At 36.8% G+C, this 16,769-nt stretch overlaps 1 protein-coding gene across 2 annotated transcripts in view; it reads left to right on the forward strand.

The window, feature by feature from the left end:
• Nucleotides 1–16,769, forward strand: part of HOMER1 (homer scaffold protein 1) — a 96,784-nt gene that overhangs the window by 64,837 nt on the left and 15,178 nt on the right. For both annotated transcript variants that reach the window (XM_048290972.1, XM_048290971.1), the window contains exon 6: nucleotides 7,704–7,860. In XM_048290972.1, coding sequence (XP_048146929.1) covers nucleotides 7,704–7,860 — 157 coding nt within the window. The remainder of the gene's footprint in view (nucleotides 1–7,703; nucleotides 7,861–16,769) is intronic.

Below are 16,769 nucleotides of genomic sequence, written 5' to 3' on the forward strand. Positions count from 1 at the left end.
TCACGCTTAAAACTGTGCTGAACAGCGTAATTTAAATAAGAAACAGGGTTTAAATGTTACCTGTAAACACATCCAGAGTGCTTAGCATGCAATATGAGAAACTTAGTAATGTCATTATTTCATGTGAAGAAGAGTGACTCTTCCCTTTGTACCTGCCTTTAACTTGGGTCAGGACTGGGACCTAAGTCCTGCAGGGATATAGATCATTGCTGAAGTATTAATTTTTTGTTAATACCCAATCTTCTACATCCCATGAAGTGTCTTTCAAGAGTTCCTCTGATCTGCTGACTCTTAGTGTTTCAATAAGCAGTGAACACATACTTAGCCATTTTTAACTCTGGTTCTGTTGCCTTTTGCAGGCATACCGTGCTGGGTTACTAGAGGTAGTATTTACGTGAAAATTCCCATTCTTAAAAAGAATTTCGTATCCAGTCTATTCCTCAGTGATAGATTCCCACATTAAAAGCAGACTGTGTTATGGTGGTTTCTACAGCCCCGTGATGAATAAAGGCTGTATTACAACATACAGAGCATGGCTTTAAGTGGTGGATCTAATTATGGTATGGCCACCCATTTTCATAGTTGTCTGCTCTATAGTGGAAAGAGTCTGTATCATTACTCAGCTTCTTTTGTCATTTTCATCCATTAAGTCCACAAAGATGTTGATCCTTTCCCAGTGAGCTGATAAGGCACAGTACAAGAGCTGCCTAAGAGCAGTACTGCCTGTAACAGAACTGGAAAGGCGAGTCTTCTCCTGTCCATGGGCTGCATGGGTACTCTGGGTGATTGAGAGTCCAGTCAAGAGGTTGGTCAAGCTGAAAGGCTAAATGGAAGTGAAAGCTCACATGTCAAACACCTTGAGGAAGAAATCTGTTATATCTCCTTATTTTGTGGCTGCACAAATTTGCAGAAAAATCTTCTGCATTTGCCTTCTACATTGACATAAAAATTGGGACCTCGAGCATATTGTAGCTCCAAGTTGAACAAAGGTGTGTGCAGAACAAAATAATGTATCCTGGAGTGGGATAAACCTTCAATATTTGTACAGAATGATAGACTCCCAGACACATAATGCTCTCACCTGCTGATTTTTCATTTCATCCATTCACCTGCCTTTCCTGCTTTCCAGCAGGGTGGCTTTGATACCCTTTGATACCTCAGCTAAAGTACAATGTGCTTCAAGGGCCTCCTTCGTCTCTTTTGCTATGAGCTGATTCATAACCATGTTTCTCTGGTTTTGTGCTGATGTAACTCCACTGAGATCATGTAGATATTTCTTATCCCAAAGAGAGGAACAAATCTTTCATACTCTGTTAATGTTCCTCCTTCTCTCCCCAGGGGACCTATCCTCCTTTGCTAAAAATTCTTTTGAATACTCTAATTAAGGATAAGGATCTCTTTGAATATTAATTAGTTTTTCATTGGCCTCACTCAAAATATTTAACTCAAGGCAATTTCCTGGTAATTATCTCTGGATTATAATTTTGAGAAGATTTACTCTTTTTTAATAAATTCCAGTTTATCAAGTAAGACTTCCTTTTGTATGTGTCCAGTTAATCACAACAACATGCAAGACAGTGAGCAGTGGCTGTGAAGAGGCAATTGTTTTGTGTCTTAAGTTTTCTTCTTGCAAAATCTCTTGTTCTTAATGTAGCTTTCCCTTTTGCTGTTCTTTAATTATTTAACTGGGTGACTCTGTGCCACATGTACATAAATTCAGAGTTGGGCGCCTACAAGGAGACAGCTCTATAGGAGACAAAAATGGCAGAACAACTCAAACCCTTTCTTTCTTGCCTCTGGAGTGGTGAGATAGAACCTGGTCTACTCCACAGCTCCTTCAACTTCTGGCTTATTACAGGGCTCCTCCTCCTCTATAATTTAATGGAAGATGAAACTCCCTTCTGTTCCCTATTGCTCTGAATATTCAAGAGAGAGGGAGAGATTTCCATTTCATTACTGAGGGCTCATGGTGCTTTAGACCAGCAAGAACACGAACTCCCCAAACCTATCATGTTTAAATCCTTTCTGTCATGAAGTTGTTTTACACTTTTAATAGATGGCCACAGAAGATGTTTTTTTAAATCTCCAAAAAAGGGTGTAATTCCCAAATTGCTTGTTTAAATTTCTTCTAAATCAGGACATAAGCTGAGGAGCTTGAGTCTCATTTTCAGCATGAATGAGAGGAGGTTTTTTGTGAGCTTTTAGGAATGCCTTGAGGGATGCTGCAATCCCTCACTGTGCCAGCAGAGTTAACACTTCCATCAAATGAGGCAGACACATAATTTCAATGCAGGCAATAGCAAGCATAGCCTGTTGCAGAGATCTCACCCTTCCAGCCTTCAGCGTTAACTGAAGCTTATTTGATATGGAGGATTTCGTAAGAACCTTTTGCAGGATTCCTTTCCAAATGCACCAGGGAGTTTTACATAAACCCAAACACTTGCCTTACACTTCCAAGGACAAGAAGCGATGCTATGTGTTCGCTGGATCTCTCAGATACGTCTGCAACAGAACCAAATGGTTCTCAATGCCCCTGTGCTTTGTTGAGCATGAAGAGCTGCTCTGTAAGGCTCACCAGCATGGCTGTCAGAAGGGGTCATTTCTTGCTGCCAGCACAGCTGATGCATTGTTGCCAGCTGGTTGACATACTACTCCCTCTGCTTGATAATGCTCACTCCACCAGACTCTTGGGCTGCTTCCAACACATGCCACTATTTATGATCTGGGCAGCTGCTACCAGGACTCTGCTCTTTTAATATTTGTCAAGTCTTATGAATTTAGTTAATATACCAGAATCCACATTTTATGTTGAAAGTACCCCATTCTTCCTTGGATAAATTCCTCTTCACATTTGTCCCAAGACAGGGCTGCTCGCCACACACCTGCAGTGCAGATCGCAGTGACACCTGAAGAAAATAATTTACCCACTCTTGAATAACAGTAGTTTCTTGAAACTATGACTATGCTATAGAATAAATTTTAAACTAACTAATTTTATGCAATGAATGCAATATTAAACCCCTGAAATATTAATAAAGCAGAATTCTTTGCACATTTTATTGCTATAAATCTGAAATAAACCTTAAACCATGTTTCACAGTGTTGGTACTGCATTCAACTAAGCAAACAGTGAATAAGCAATAATGACTCAAAAAGCAGAAACATAATTTGAAGTGCTTTTGTTTCTTTGTTTCATGAAGGCATTTCTCAAAATAACTTCATTCTGAATGCAATTCATCAATGTGTGCTTATGCCTCCTTCCCTTCGCAATCCTTCTCCAACTGCCTAAATGTGGTGACTGGAGCTTTTCGGATTAATTTTCCTTAAGTGACCTACTTTGAAGAGAAAGATAATCATGCATTTATAGCCTCTGGCACACTATTCAGGTCACAGATGGACAGATACCAAAGCTATTCCTCAGTGACTTACTAGGCTTGTAACTAATCCCCAGTGAGAAAGGAGATTGGCCTGATGTTAATTGGTCAGAATGCCTAAATGTATGGAAGGAAGATCATTGACTCCTACTTCAATTTTCAGAGGGTATCACAGTTAGGCTGTGTGGTACCAGCCAGCAGTTTTTCTATAAGTGTTTTCTGAAAGTGATTGAATTACTGGATGTCACAGATGTTAAATATTTGATTTTGAATCCTTTGCCTTGACAGTGGGCCACCATCTGGTGTTCTGACTGTGGACACATCTGATGTTATGCATATACTAGACACCGTGGTGAAAACTAAGGATCAGAGATTCAGGAGAGTTTTGACCTTTTGCTCACTAAAGGGTGCTTGAGATCCCATGAAGGCTTGTCATTGCCCTAACCTCTACTAGGAAAGCTTTTTTTTTTTTTTTTTTTTTTTTCTGTATTAGCATGATAGTTGAGCAAATAAAACTCATATTTTGCTATTATCCTTTAGAGGATCCTTTTCTCTTGTATTTGGCACCAATGGGATTTATGCAGAACAACTTTTCCTTGTGTTTTCAGATGTTCTGAAGTTTCACAAGGGAAATGACCAGGCTTTATTCTCTATTAGGGTATTTTTAAAATTTTGGTGTAGCTTTTCATGCTGAAAAACAGGCAACAAGCCCAAGTGTTAAGGATGTTTCTTTTTTTGAAGGACTGTCTTGAAACTTTGGATTTGTCAGGCAGTCAGTGATGTTAATTCTGACAGGTTTCAAGAAATAAGTGTTAAAATTATGACACTGCCAGCAAAGAGACGGATGGCTTTCAGAAGAAAACAAAACATGTATGCAGGTTGAATTCTTGCACCACAGGATTGCAAGTGTGTATGACTGTGTGTCCCCCAGTGTCTATATACAGCTTTGCACCACAGTGCAGAGCTGGAAGAGTGCTCCGCTAGAAATTGCACTGTTTGGATCAGTGTGATCGCTGAGTAAGTGTTCATATTTCAAGTGCTTTGTAGAGCACATCGTCTCAGAACACATGAGGGATGATTCAGATTAGGTTTAGATATTTACAACTGTTAAGACAACCTGTCAGGGCTGTGTATGTATTTTCTGTGACAGAATCTAATGCAGTGAGGGCAAAATCAATTCCTTTCAGACAGGAATTAAGTAAAAGGTTTTAGAGAGAAAGAGGATGTGCAGGTCTCCTGTACCTCTCCCAAAGGACTGTAGTGCACCTGTTCCACCATCAAAATTCTGGTCACGTGCTTTAGCAGTTTTTGGGACCCCTTTGGACTTTCCATGTGTCCATCTTCTGGATCTGTGTGTTCCCTTTCATAGGGGTTAGCCACAGCATCTCCTCCTCCAAGGGAGAATTTCATTGTATCTGAATCATATGTTTCCCAGTGTTTCCTCAACAGGTAAGGAAGGGTTGGTAAATTTGAACCAGCGTAGCTCTACACATACAGGCTTCAATGTAGATACTCTCAGTCTAACCTAAGAACAGCCTGCTGTAAGTGTGCTTTTATCTGGTTCTAACATAATTAATTTAAATCCAGTTTTAACCAAACTAATCCACAGAACATAATTTAATTATATTCTTTGTTGTTTTTACTTTCCTTTTCTTTTTTTTAAATCTCAAGAAAGTATTTGAGAAAAGAAAGTCAGAACAGTCAGGACTGGTTATGGGCTATTTTAATCAAATTTTGATTTTATGAAACAAAAAAATCCACACCTTTGAGACTGTGTTTCCCAGTATGATATCCATTAAGAGGAAAAAGGGTAAGTCTAAATAGTTAGGAAGTCATTGTATATTACCAGGTAGAGAACTAGACTAGTTTAAGTAATATGTTTCCATTTTATGGAACTGTAGTAGAATCTGTAGAAGATACAGTAAGAATTATTCATAGAAAAACCCCAGGATATGCTACAAACAAGTCGCACCTGCATTACAACAGGAACGTTCCTACCCACTATGTAGATCGCTTAGGGAAAAAGAATACAGTTGAGAAACAAAACTGATGCATTCCTGTTGAGAATAACCAATTGAAAAATAACCAGATCCAAAGAAACCTTACAGCTTTTGAACTAGGGTAACCATAGCAGTAATAGAAAATACATGCTTCATATTTCATACTGACATTCCATTATACAAGGAATAACCTAAAAGCTCCTGGCTATTTTCTTGGGACGCACTGTAGTAAGGGCACCAGGCAAAGGTGAAAGTGATACACACCACAAATCACCCTCACATTATTACTCATCACTACCTGAGGGTCTGACTTCTGGGTTCTTTGTGGATTAGAAGGGTATCATTGTGGATATACGCCTTATTAGAGTAAAGAAAAATCCTTTCACTTCTTTAGGATAATAAATGATCAAAGAGTTCTCAGCCCTTGACTGTCTCAGATACAGCTGTGTTACATCAGTTTGTGTGCATGTATCTTCTGAGGGCAAAGATGAGTAGTAAGGCACATTTTTTAAGCAAGTATCAGTGTCACATATAAACTATTTGCTAGTAGCTAGTAGTTGCCAGTAGTCCTGCAGGACTGCTAAATGGAGCACACTTGCATCAAACTACTGGATTGGATATTTTTTTGTCAGATCAGAACATTCATTGTGAAGGAAGTATGAATATAATAACTAGAACTAGATATTTTGAGCATTCTTTTAATACAATTTGTTGATCTCCTGGGCTACTGTAAGTGAAACTTAAATCTGATTAGAGGAACAGAAGAGTACACATGGTTACAGAAATTTATGCTTATCTTCTTGGATATGTGAGTCTGTGTTCCCCAGTGAAGTAGGATCATCATTATTTTAGTTTAGTCCTTTAAGATCTGAAGTTTCCAGCAGTGAACTTCTAATTAGTTTTATCACTGAATTCTAGAGCATATTCCTCTTCTGGAGGAACGTGTATTCCTGTTCAAGAGGACAAAGTACCATTTGGAAGGAAATGCTGGAGCACAGAAGAATCAGATACAATATTTTAGTGACACAGTATACATGGTCTGAATATGTAATGAATGTTCGCTTGTGTCTGGTTTATTTTGAACACCTAAGGAACATTTATAGGAATCATAATGTTTTTAAAATATGCTTTGATGGGATGGACTTTGCATATGCAGGAAGTGGAAGAAAGAAACTAAGTGGACAAAATGATGGCAGAATATTTCAATATACAGGTGTACAAAGTTCGGATAAATCTATAAACTTACATGCAAAATCATAATGAATTATAATTAATTTAATAATAATAACATATATATTTAAAATATATAATCATATTATAATAATTCTTCATACAATATCATTTTGGTCAGAGTTATAGATCTTTGGTTTTCAATTATGCCTTTAATAGTGAGCTAATTAGACAAAATGAATTCTTTTCTGTATGTATTGTCCATGTAGGTATACACCTCACATGCTGTTGGCATTATATGAGTACACATTAATGAGCTGTTTGCATATAATGCATTCACCTGATGCGTCTGACATACTTTTCCCTTGCATACCGAGTGTAAGGATATGGTATGTAGATTATAGCAAACTAATTACCTGTGAAAATTAAAGCCCTGTGTTTGCTAAGAGAACAACTAAATTGTAAGCAGGAATTTTCCTCTATAAGCTACTTCGGTAAACCTCAACATCAGCTTCCACTTTGAAATAAAGCAGTAGTATATCCATCCTACTTGATCTCTACTCTCTTTGCTGATATTTGTGAGGAAAAATATATTAACAGTATTATGAAATTCAAGATCTTTGCATTTGCAATTACAAGTTAAATATGGTATTTAATAAAGAAAGTATATTTCAGGGATGGAAGACTTACATTAAGACAACAAGGCTGTACTTCCAAAGCACTTGATTTGCTCTCATTAATCAAGCCAATGACAAATATTTTCCTACAATATATTTAACAAAGTAGTAGATTAAGAAAGCACTTTCATTCAATATGCATATTTCAAAAGAGTGACTAATTGTATACATATTCTCGAATTGCATGCTGTTGCTTTTGGGAAGCTGACATAGATTTCATAAACTTTATTATTTTATTTATAAATATACCCTGTTGAACTGCGAAAGTAGATGTTGTTTTCCAATAATGCTATACCTATATTTTCTTAATTTATAGTTTTGATGATTTGAGCATTTGGACTCTCTCATTTGGTTATTCAGTCATGTAATTTTTTTTTTGAGTAATTCTCTTTTTGCTGGGTATGAAATAATTTTGTAAGACTTTTAAGAAGTATAAAAGAAGAGATTTGGGGGTTCTGACCATTATCATTCTGTCTGTGTAGTTCGACAATCAGCAAGCATTGGGAGGCAGAACTGGCCACGCTCAAGGGTAATAACGCCAAGCTCACAGCAGCCCTGCTGGAGTCCACTGCCAATGTGAAACAATGGAAACAGCAACTTGCTGCATATCAGGAGGAAGCAGAACGTCTTCATAAGCGGGTAAGTCAAGGCAAATGGCCAGGATCCGTGAGGTGAAAGTTCTGGTGACTGTATTCTCTCATTCTCAAGTAAAGCAGGTTTACTGTTGCAGCTTTAGGTTAATCTTTGAGTCAGAAATTAATGATTTCTTTAAAGCATTTCCTCCAGTTGGAAATTATTTGCTTTGTAGGAGTTCTTTTTCTGCAAAGGTTATTTTTGCAAGAAGTTATCAAACATTATGACATGTTTGGCAGCTTTCACTCTTCATTTGATGCCTCCACATCTGTTTCATGACATTCTCCATAGCGTTGAAGTCTAGTCCCTTTTGCATTTAAGCCCTCAGAAACTTGACATCAAATCTATAAGTTCAAGAAACCTCATTGTAGTGTCCTCGTATAACAAAGATAAACAGCTTACTCTCCTCCTTGAACACGAAGGACCCTGAGCAACACAAACACAACTGAAAGCCAAGGACACTATATGCAAGTTGAGATCTGCAACTATTACTGTGCAGAAGGGACTGGGTCCTGTTCCCTTCATAGCAAATTTTGCAGAGGTTGTTTGGCAAACCCGAAGTTAGTTCACAGTGGGGGAAGGAAGGACAATGTTTGAGGAAAGGAATAAAACAAGCAAAGTTGAAGACTAAGTTATGAAAACAAGTATTCAATATCTAATTTCTCTTCTCTTTGCACACATAACTCTCTATATTGTATAATCTATCAACCTTTATCCATGTGAATTTGTCATAGCTTAGGGCACATTTCTCTGCAAAGTGAAGGCATGAGTAACATGTGTGAAGGAAAGATGTCTTTGATGAAGCTTTATCACTTTTGTTAATAAAAATTAGCTTAGAAAAATATCAAGGAGATGTACTTAACACTGGAGTGGTACTATTTACAAGGGCATGTAGTGATAGAACAAGGGGAATGGCTTCAAACTGAAAGGTGGTAGATTCGGATTACATGTTAGGAAGAAATTCTTTACTGTGAGGATGATGAGGCACAGGAACAGGTTGCCCTGAGAAGCTGTGGATGCCCCATCCCTGGAAGTGTCCAAGGCCAGGTTGGATGGGGCTTTGAACAACCTGGTCTAGTGGAAGGTGGCCCTGCCCATGGCAGGGGAGGTTGGAACAAGATGATCTTTAAGGTCTGTTCCAACCAAGGCCATCTCTATGATTTTGTGATACTCATTTAAGAAAAAAATGCAAAAAACCCAAAATAAACTACTGCAATTTTATGCATGTAAACAGGCTTCATGAATATGTTGAAAAAGAAGGGTTAATATTGCAGACCTATCAATTTGGTTTTATATGCGGTACCGACCTATAGAAAATAAGGTATGGCAATTACAGCTAGCCAAATCCTGCCAAATCCATCTTTCAGACCTTTGCTGGACTTGTCTAACTGGAGGGTGTTTAGGTAGTCCCAAGAATAATACTGTATTACTCATCTGAGTAATACGGGCCAACTGAATTTCTCACACCTCATCTGAGGTGTGAGAAATTCAGTTGGCTACGCCTGACCAGGATATGTGGAAGAGAAACAGGAATACCTCGAAGCTTAAGAAACCTAGGGAAATGGCAAGTTGCTGAGGATGTCCTATACCTAGACTGACTTGCAGACAACACTCCTCAAGTCCCAGGCAAAGGATTTGATAGGAAAAAACCAACAATTTCCAATGGACTGTGACTGTGTGTGCCATAGATGACTGGACAAAGCACGTGAAATGTAATTAAGACTGGTGCTTTTTGCAAAGTGCTTTCAGTTCAAGAAATTGGCAGTTGCTGACAAAACTTTGCTTTAGAAATGTTCCAGTCAAGCAGAAGCTTGTCATGTGTGTTTGTACAGAGGGAGACTGTCGCTTTTTCTGTCATCTCATTTAAGCTTCTCATTTGGAAAAGTGGGAGTTGTAGCCTGTGCTCCAGGCTTGTGAATATATGATATGATAACAGCCACTGTTGATAAAATTATTTAAATTACAGCCTTGTATTAAAATTACTACAGTACAAATGTTCAGGGGAATTTGAACACTAGATGGGCTTTAATGTGAAGAACTCATTTGTAAAATATGGACATAATAAGGTAGCGTTCTTCCTAGTAAAATGTACTAACAGCTTGTGTTGCAAAGCTGACACAATACAATCCTTACCTAAGAAAGAAAAGTAACGTACAACAACAGCAGCTGTGTTTGCCCTGGGAGACTCAACCAGACAAGACAGGCAAAGATCCCCCCTTTTTTTTTTTTTTTTTTTTTGATGTTACTCCCACTCTTGGTCAAATCTTATTTAAAACCTGTTATTGGAAAATAAAATCAATGAAAATAAAATCAATGAATATAGGAGTTTTTAGCATGTCATTTTGCTTTTATATGATACTACATTTAAGAGTAGTAACCAAGTCTTTGAGGCTACATTCATTAACAGCTGATGATTTTCGTAACTTTTTCTCAGCAAATTTCCTGCAATTATTTTGTATTTCTGAGAAAACACAAAATCTATAGCAGGGTATCATCTACACTGTGCTCTCTTGATCACTGTTTACATGTCTTTATTAAATGATTCTGTAATCCGTGACCTCAGGGTTGCTTGATATCTCACAAAGAATATAGGAATGTGCCATGCCTACCTCTCTCTGGGAATGCCAGTAAATTACAACAGGGTAGTTTACTGGGAGTACTGCCCTCTGTTGGAATTGCTTTTAGAAAAATGTAAACTTGGCTAACCCAATAAATTGAAATGTCTAGGCAAAAAAATGCATATAGTATTAAAAAAAAATTCAATCTCAATCTGTTACCATACAGTGCAGTGCAATAAAAGAACTCTTCTAACCTGGCTGATCTTTCAAATTAAATTAGTGCCTCACTTCAAAAAGAAACTGCAAGTCAGATGCTGCTTCTTTCTTACACAGATAAAAATGTGCTGTTGAAATGGCAGATATGGAGACTGTTGGTTACAGTACATGTGGTAGCAAGCAGTGTTCAGTCCCTGTCTTGTGCTATCTTTCTGTGCAGTTTATCTGTTCAGTATAAACCAGTAGCTGCAGTTGATTCAAAAAATGCTCCCCAAACTGGAATTCATCTCACCTGAGATTATGTGTAAGTTACATATCAAGTCTATATTACGTCCTGCCTTAGAAGGCAAGGGTAGCCCAGGTTCTTGCTAATAAATCCCTTGGGGCAGATTAGACTGAAACGACGCTGAACAGTCAGGGTCTGTAAATATATATATATAGTTTGTTTAATAACCATTTGGTTGGGAAGGAAAACAGCTATGTAGCCATTTTAGTTGTTATTATCTGTAGTAACATAGCAATATCGAAGTATAAAAATAGCACTTTAAAAATGCTTAAGGAAAAAGAAAAAAAGGGCAAACATAGAAAGATTTATAGTCAGTTTCCCCCCCCGTTGGATCCAGAAAGGAGACTTGGTACAATTTCGATATCTGTTACTCGCAGTGAAGATGTTGGTCCATCAAGGATGGGGAAAGCCCACAGAACTCAAAGATTTCATGAGTTTTATATGCTCAGATTCAGGTGAGAATGCCCAGTACCTCCCCTGGGGTGGAGAGGTTTACACTGGATGATGCAGTAGTGTGAGTCACTAGATACTTCAGGAGTCTTTGATGGTCTGAGTGTTACAGCTGCCTATTATGGCACAGCAGTTTAGTTCAGTATGACCCATTATGGCCCACCGGTGAAGATGAACCTCTTCAGGCACGTGTGAATGTCCCTGATACTTCCCCAGCAGCCCTCTGCACCTGGGTGGGAATTTGCACATTGCAAAGTACCCCCTGAATGTCTGAGACTTTAGCATTCCAGTATTACTTGTGGATATATTCTTCTCCCCAGATCTGGGATGATTGGACAACAGCACCCCTTTATCTGACCTCAAATTCCAGTCACAGTCCAAACTCCAGTTAGTAGATGTATTTGGGAAGGGGTGGGCTTCAGTGATCACAGATGAACAGCTGCTTCTTTGCAGTTTGCTATAGTGCGCAAAAGCCCTCCAATGATTTTAGCAATGTTTACCCACTAACAGTTTCAGTCTCTCACAGTCTAAGATAGTCAACTTTTTTTCTAGTAGTTCTTGTATAGACAAAAGCGTGAAGAGTAAGTGTCCCACTCTGAAGAAAACTGTCTAAGGTTACTTGTCTAAGCGGTCGTCTTTATGTATAGGGTAGACATATAGACAGTCCTGTACGCATATTTCTAGTCAGAGGAAATGAACTTCATCCCTATTTCATAGAATCACAGAATAATTTAGCATGAAAATAAATTTTGGAGGTTATCTGATCAATCCTCCACTGAAATTAGGGCCAGCTTTGAAGCTGTGAATCATGTCTCAAAACATGAAGTTCCCACAGCCAATATGGGCAGCCCATTCCAAATGACACCGTTGACCACCAACAGACCACCTTTGCCGAATTATTTTTCCTAATATATGATTGAAATTTGCCATGCTGCAACTTGTATATGTTGCCAGTTCAGAAATAAAATGGGACCATATTTTTAGAAAAATGAATACAATAGGTGATTTAAAGGAGAAATAAAAAATTGGAAATTAGTTTTCATGCTTAGTTGTAATGTAGTTGTTTCATAAAGAATTGACTGTCATGACATCTTGCCCACTGGAGAATGTGTAAATATTATATGCATTGGGGGCTATGCTCACTTACAAGATCATAGTCTTGTATAACATAGACCAGCCTCCAAAATCAAGACTGATACTGCCAATATCAGCTGATATATTTAGCTCAATTTAATAATTTATGATAATGTGGTGGTTTATACATGTAATTGTGGTATTCACTACTTACATGCTTTATGTTTATGTACAAGTTTTGGTGCCCTAGTCATCTGTCTGCAAGGTACAGCAAACTCTATCCTCTATCAAATTAGGGATATGTGGGAATGTAACGGATATTGATTAGCACTCTTTGCATTACTATTTCTATTTTTAGTTTCTTCTTTCTAAAAATTGCCATATAATTAGTGTTATTTACATAAATACTTTCTGCTTTATATTAAAAAGAATTATTGTGAATACTGTCTTACTAGTTGACTTCTTATAATACTTTTTCTACAGTATGAAATTCATCATGTTTTATTTATAACCATCCTTTTATTTTACATTATATCTCATTATTTATCTTCTATTTTTTTCGTTCACTGTGGTAAACAGGGTCTTTTGTCTGGTGCAGTATTTATTGTAATCTTTGATTTTGAAGTACTTTTAAGTTAATTTAAACCAACACTTTTTACTCTGTAATTGTTTTCAAATTTGAGGAGAAGAGATTTTTTCTGTGTATCACAGTTTGCTACTTCAAAATACGAAGCAAAGCTAAAATGCCCCTTTCTTTAATTTCGATTGCATTTTTGAAATTAATTTCACTTATTTTTTGCCATCGCTGAATAAGTACAAGGTTTACTCATCTATCAGTTCAGTTTTTCATGTTAACCTGCATTTGTTTGCTTTATTTGAGGCCTTTATCTTCTTTCTTCCATTTGTTCTCTGCCTTAATAATGTCTAGAGCTGAGATAAAACAGAATACACATTTAGTGTGGCTAAGTGAAACATACTAAGCAAATCAAAGTTTTGTGCTTTCTCCTGATATATTCTAAGCTTAATTCAGAAATACCATACTTTGATATTTGTCAGACAGTTTATTTTTCAGAAGTTTGCTAAATGGGGTATGGGTTTTTCCCTCTCAAATACAAAGACATAATTCTAGGAAAATATGATGCCCGGTCACGAGCTTAACTTGGAGCTCTCAGCCTTCTCTAATCTGCTCAGAAAAAACAAAAAATTTCCCTTAAATGGGGCTGGTGAGCACTCCTACACACCTTGCATAGCTTTTTGACATCAAAAGGGATTCATGAGTTTAGAACAGCTCAGTAACAGAAAGAAAAACTGTGAAGTAAGCTACTTCAGACAAATAGAATAGCATTGGCCCTAACATTAATCCTGATACCACAAAGAGGAAAGGATTGAATGATGATATGAATTGTGGAAAGTAACCCAAAGTTCTGTCTTTGTCATGTTAAAAAAGAAAATGATTACTTTTTTTCATGCACGCTATCTGCTAAAGTAAATCATCCTATGACACTGGGCAATAGAACAAAGTAATAACATCAGTGCATAATAATAAGAGCTGCAGTCCTTGAAGATCACTCATCTTCAGGAAAAGAAACCTAAGATAAAAATAGATGAAGGGAAGTGATCAAGCTCCTGGGCATTCATGAAAGAACAGAGAAGTAAACTCTTGAATTCTAGCTTGTTATTTTACCAGAATTTCCCAGAAAATAAGATAAAATTAGGCTATTGTGTTTTGTCTCTTTCATTCAATGAATGAAATAAGTGTGAGATATCTTACATAGTTATTAAAACCACCTGACAAATAATGGCCCATGATTTTACTACTGTTAAAAGAATTTTAAAATGGATATTAAAAAATTGCATGAGCATACCAAAATAAAACCATGTTCATTTTATTGGATGGTTTCTGTGTCACTTAAAGAAAATGACAGTCTGTAAAAGCACTTGTTAAAGTTCACAAGAGGTACGGAATGCTGTATATACCATCTGTTTAGATTATCTATAGAAAATCTTTGCAGACCCTTTAGAAGTCACCTCCACTTTTCCATCAGCTGCATTAATACTTGAATAGCCAAAACTAAATTTTGGACATGCAAATGTGATGTGATGAAGTTGCCTGCTGAATTGGAGCCCATATCATGGACTTCATATTTGCTGAGAAGTCTTATTAGCAGCCCTGTGACTACTATAGAGAACTGTTTGGTTTTATATGCCCAAGGAAGAACATTATCTAAGAGCAAAAATATGAAGGAAGAAGACAGAAAACATGATAACAAGAAATTTATGAATGGATTCTGATCCAAAAAACTATTGGTAATGCACCTTTTTTTATGTGATGTCTATCTCTTGTCATTCTCTCTTTAAGGCTGTGTCCCTCCTATTAAACAATTCAAATTTAGCTTTGAATAATTTTTGAATAAATTAGGTTTGATTGATTAAAGAAAAAAGTTAACCAAGTATCCTCTTCTTCTTAAGATGCTGTAATTAGCAATGTGGTTAGATAGCAGCTTTATACTTTCTGTTTACAATGAAAATAGATGACCACCTTCTTTGCATGGCATTAGGGGATATGAGAGGAAAAAAATACAAGCATTTTATCTCAGACGATATGTTGGGTTTTTCCTCACATTTTTGCCTCCAGAATATCCATTTCAGCTATCATAAGTGCTGTATTATTTTTGAAATGGTATGTGTTGTCCGTCTTCAGATTATCAGAGCATTTCTTAGGAGAAGAATTCTGAAATCCAGCACATAGTTTAATCTCCTTTTATGTGCATGATTCGTACCTAATACAGATAATCCACCTAGCATTTACAAAGATTCAACCCTTGGTTGATAATTACACTTTACTAAAAAGATGGTTTCTTTTCAGTCAGAGCAGCTGTATCAGGTTATATTCCTTGAATCAAAATGTGAATTTGCCTAAATCCATGGTGAATTGAAATCTTTTTGGTCTTTTTCAGTTTGCCTTAATTTATTTTTAGAGAAGATTTGCATTTAGGACCCAAGACTGTTTTGTTAGGGGGTTTTTTTCTAGGAATTCACTTTCACTGAATGTGTCATATACAAGATAATAAATTGGAAAAAAACACCCAACAAACCACCAACTAAGTGACTGGCTAATAAAAAAAAAAGTTTTCACAGAAGTGCTCTTTCATCCCCCATCTTCTTATTTCTAGAAAATCCTAAGAAAAGTGTTAAGATACATTTATCTGCAAGCTCTAAAACACAGGCTTGGTGGAGGCATGTGACAAGATGTTTACATAGTTAAAGCTTGCAGAATGAAATACATCCTATAATACCAAAACCCTGCAGGAGAATTAGAAAATTACTGGATTTAGATCCTCAGGATTGAAGCATGATACCTGTACAGTGTTTGCCATTGCATATGTTTCATGAACTGGCCAGGTGACTGGAAAAAGTATTTGCTAATTAGATTGTAGGGAAGGGGATGTGCTCTGAATTTAGTATTACCTTATCAATTGCAAATAATACTGCATGCTGGAAACTGAAATCATCAGTTCTGGTAAACTTGATATATTTTCAAAGACTCCTACTGCAGTTCCATTACTTTCTTCACAAAAATCAAGCAGATGATAGGTTATTCCTCTTTCATCTGTATAGAAATGAGTAACTGTGGAAAACATATTGGTATTTCCATGGCTTAAGGCATCACTGCCCACAGAGAAAAATGTGTCCTTTTCAGCAAAATCTTCTAACTGTTTTCTCTGTTGAAAAAAGTAATAAATTGCTGGTAGTGCACAACACTCACCCCCATGTTATGATTTTATCTATGGGTAAATCTTGGAAAACTACAATAATTAATTTCCTGTCAGAAGTGATTTATATGAATAATACCATTGTGTGCTTTTTGTTCTTTTAGCATCAGCCTTGAAAAGCAGTTTTCCTTGTTTTCTGCATTTTCACATTTCTTAACACCAAAAATCATTCCAGATATTTTTATTCTTGAAGGCTACAATGGAATATTTTTTATGATTAGCTTGTTGCATGCTGTTGTACTTCTTACTGTCTACCATTAAGAACAGAGAAGTTTTCTCTGCATAAATTATGTGAAACTTTATGCAGTTATTCACAGTTTTGCTGACCCATGAAATAGCTTTTCTCTTCTCCTCATGGAAAGGAAAGGGCTCTTTTTTCTTCATGCGAGGTTCATCTGCAATTATTGATGGGATAATTCTGTCACAGACATAGTTACGATCTGTTTAGGGATGTAACTTAATTGGTTAAAAATACGTAATTAATACTTAAATTCAGTCTTGCATGTGAGCATTCTGCACTTTGGCTTGGGCTAGTAAACCTTGAATATTGCATTCTGC

This window comes from Corvus hawaiiensis, chromosome Z (assembly GCF_020740725.1).
Source record: "Corvus hawaiiensis isolate bCorHaw1 chromosome Z, bCorHaw1.pri.cur, whole genome shotgun sequence".
Classification (NCBI taxonomy): Eukaryota; Metazoa; Chordata; class Aves; order Passeriformes; family Corvidae; genus Corvus; species Corvus hawaiiensis.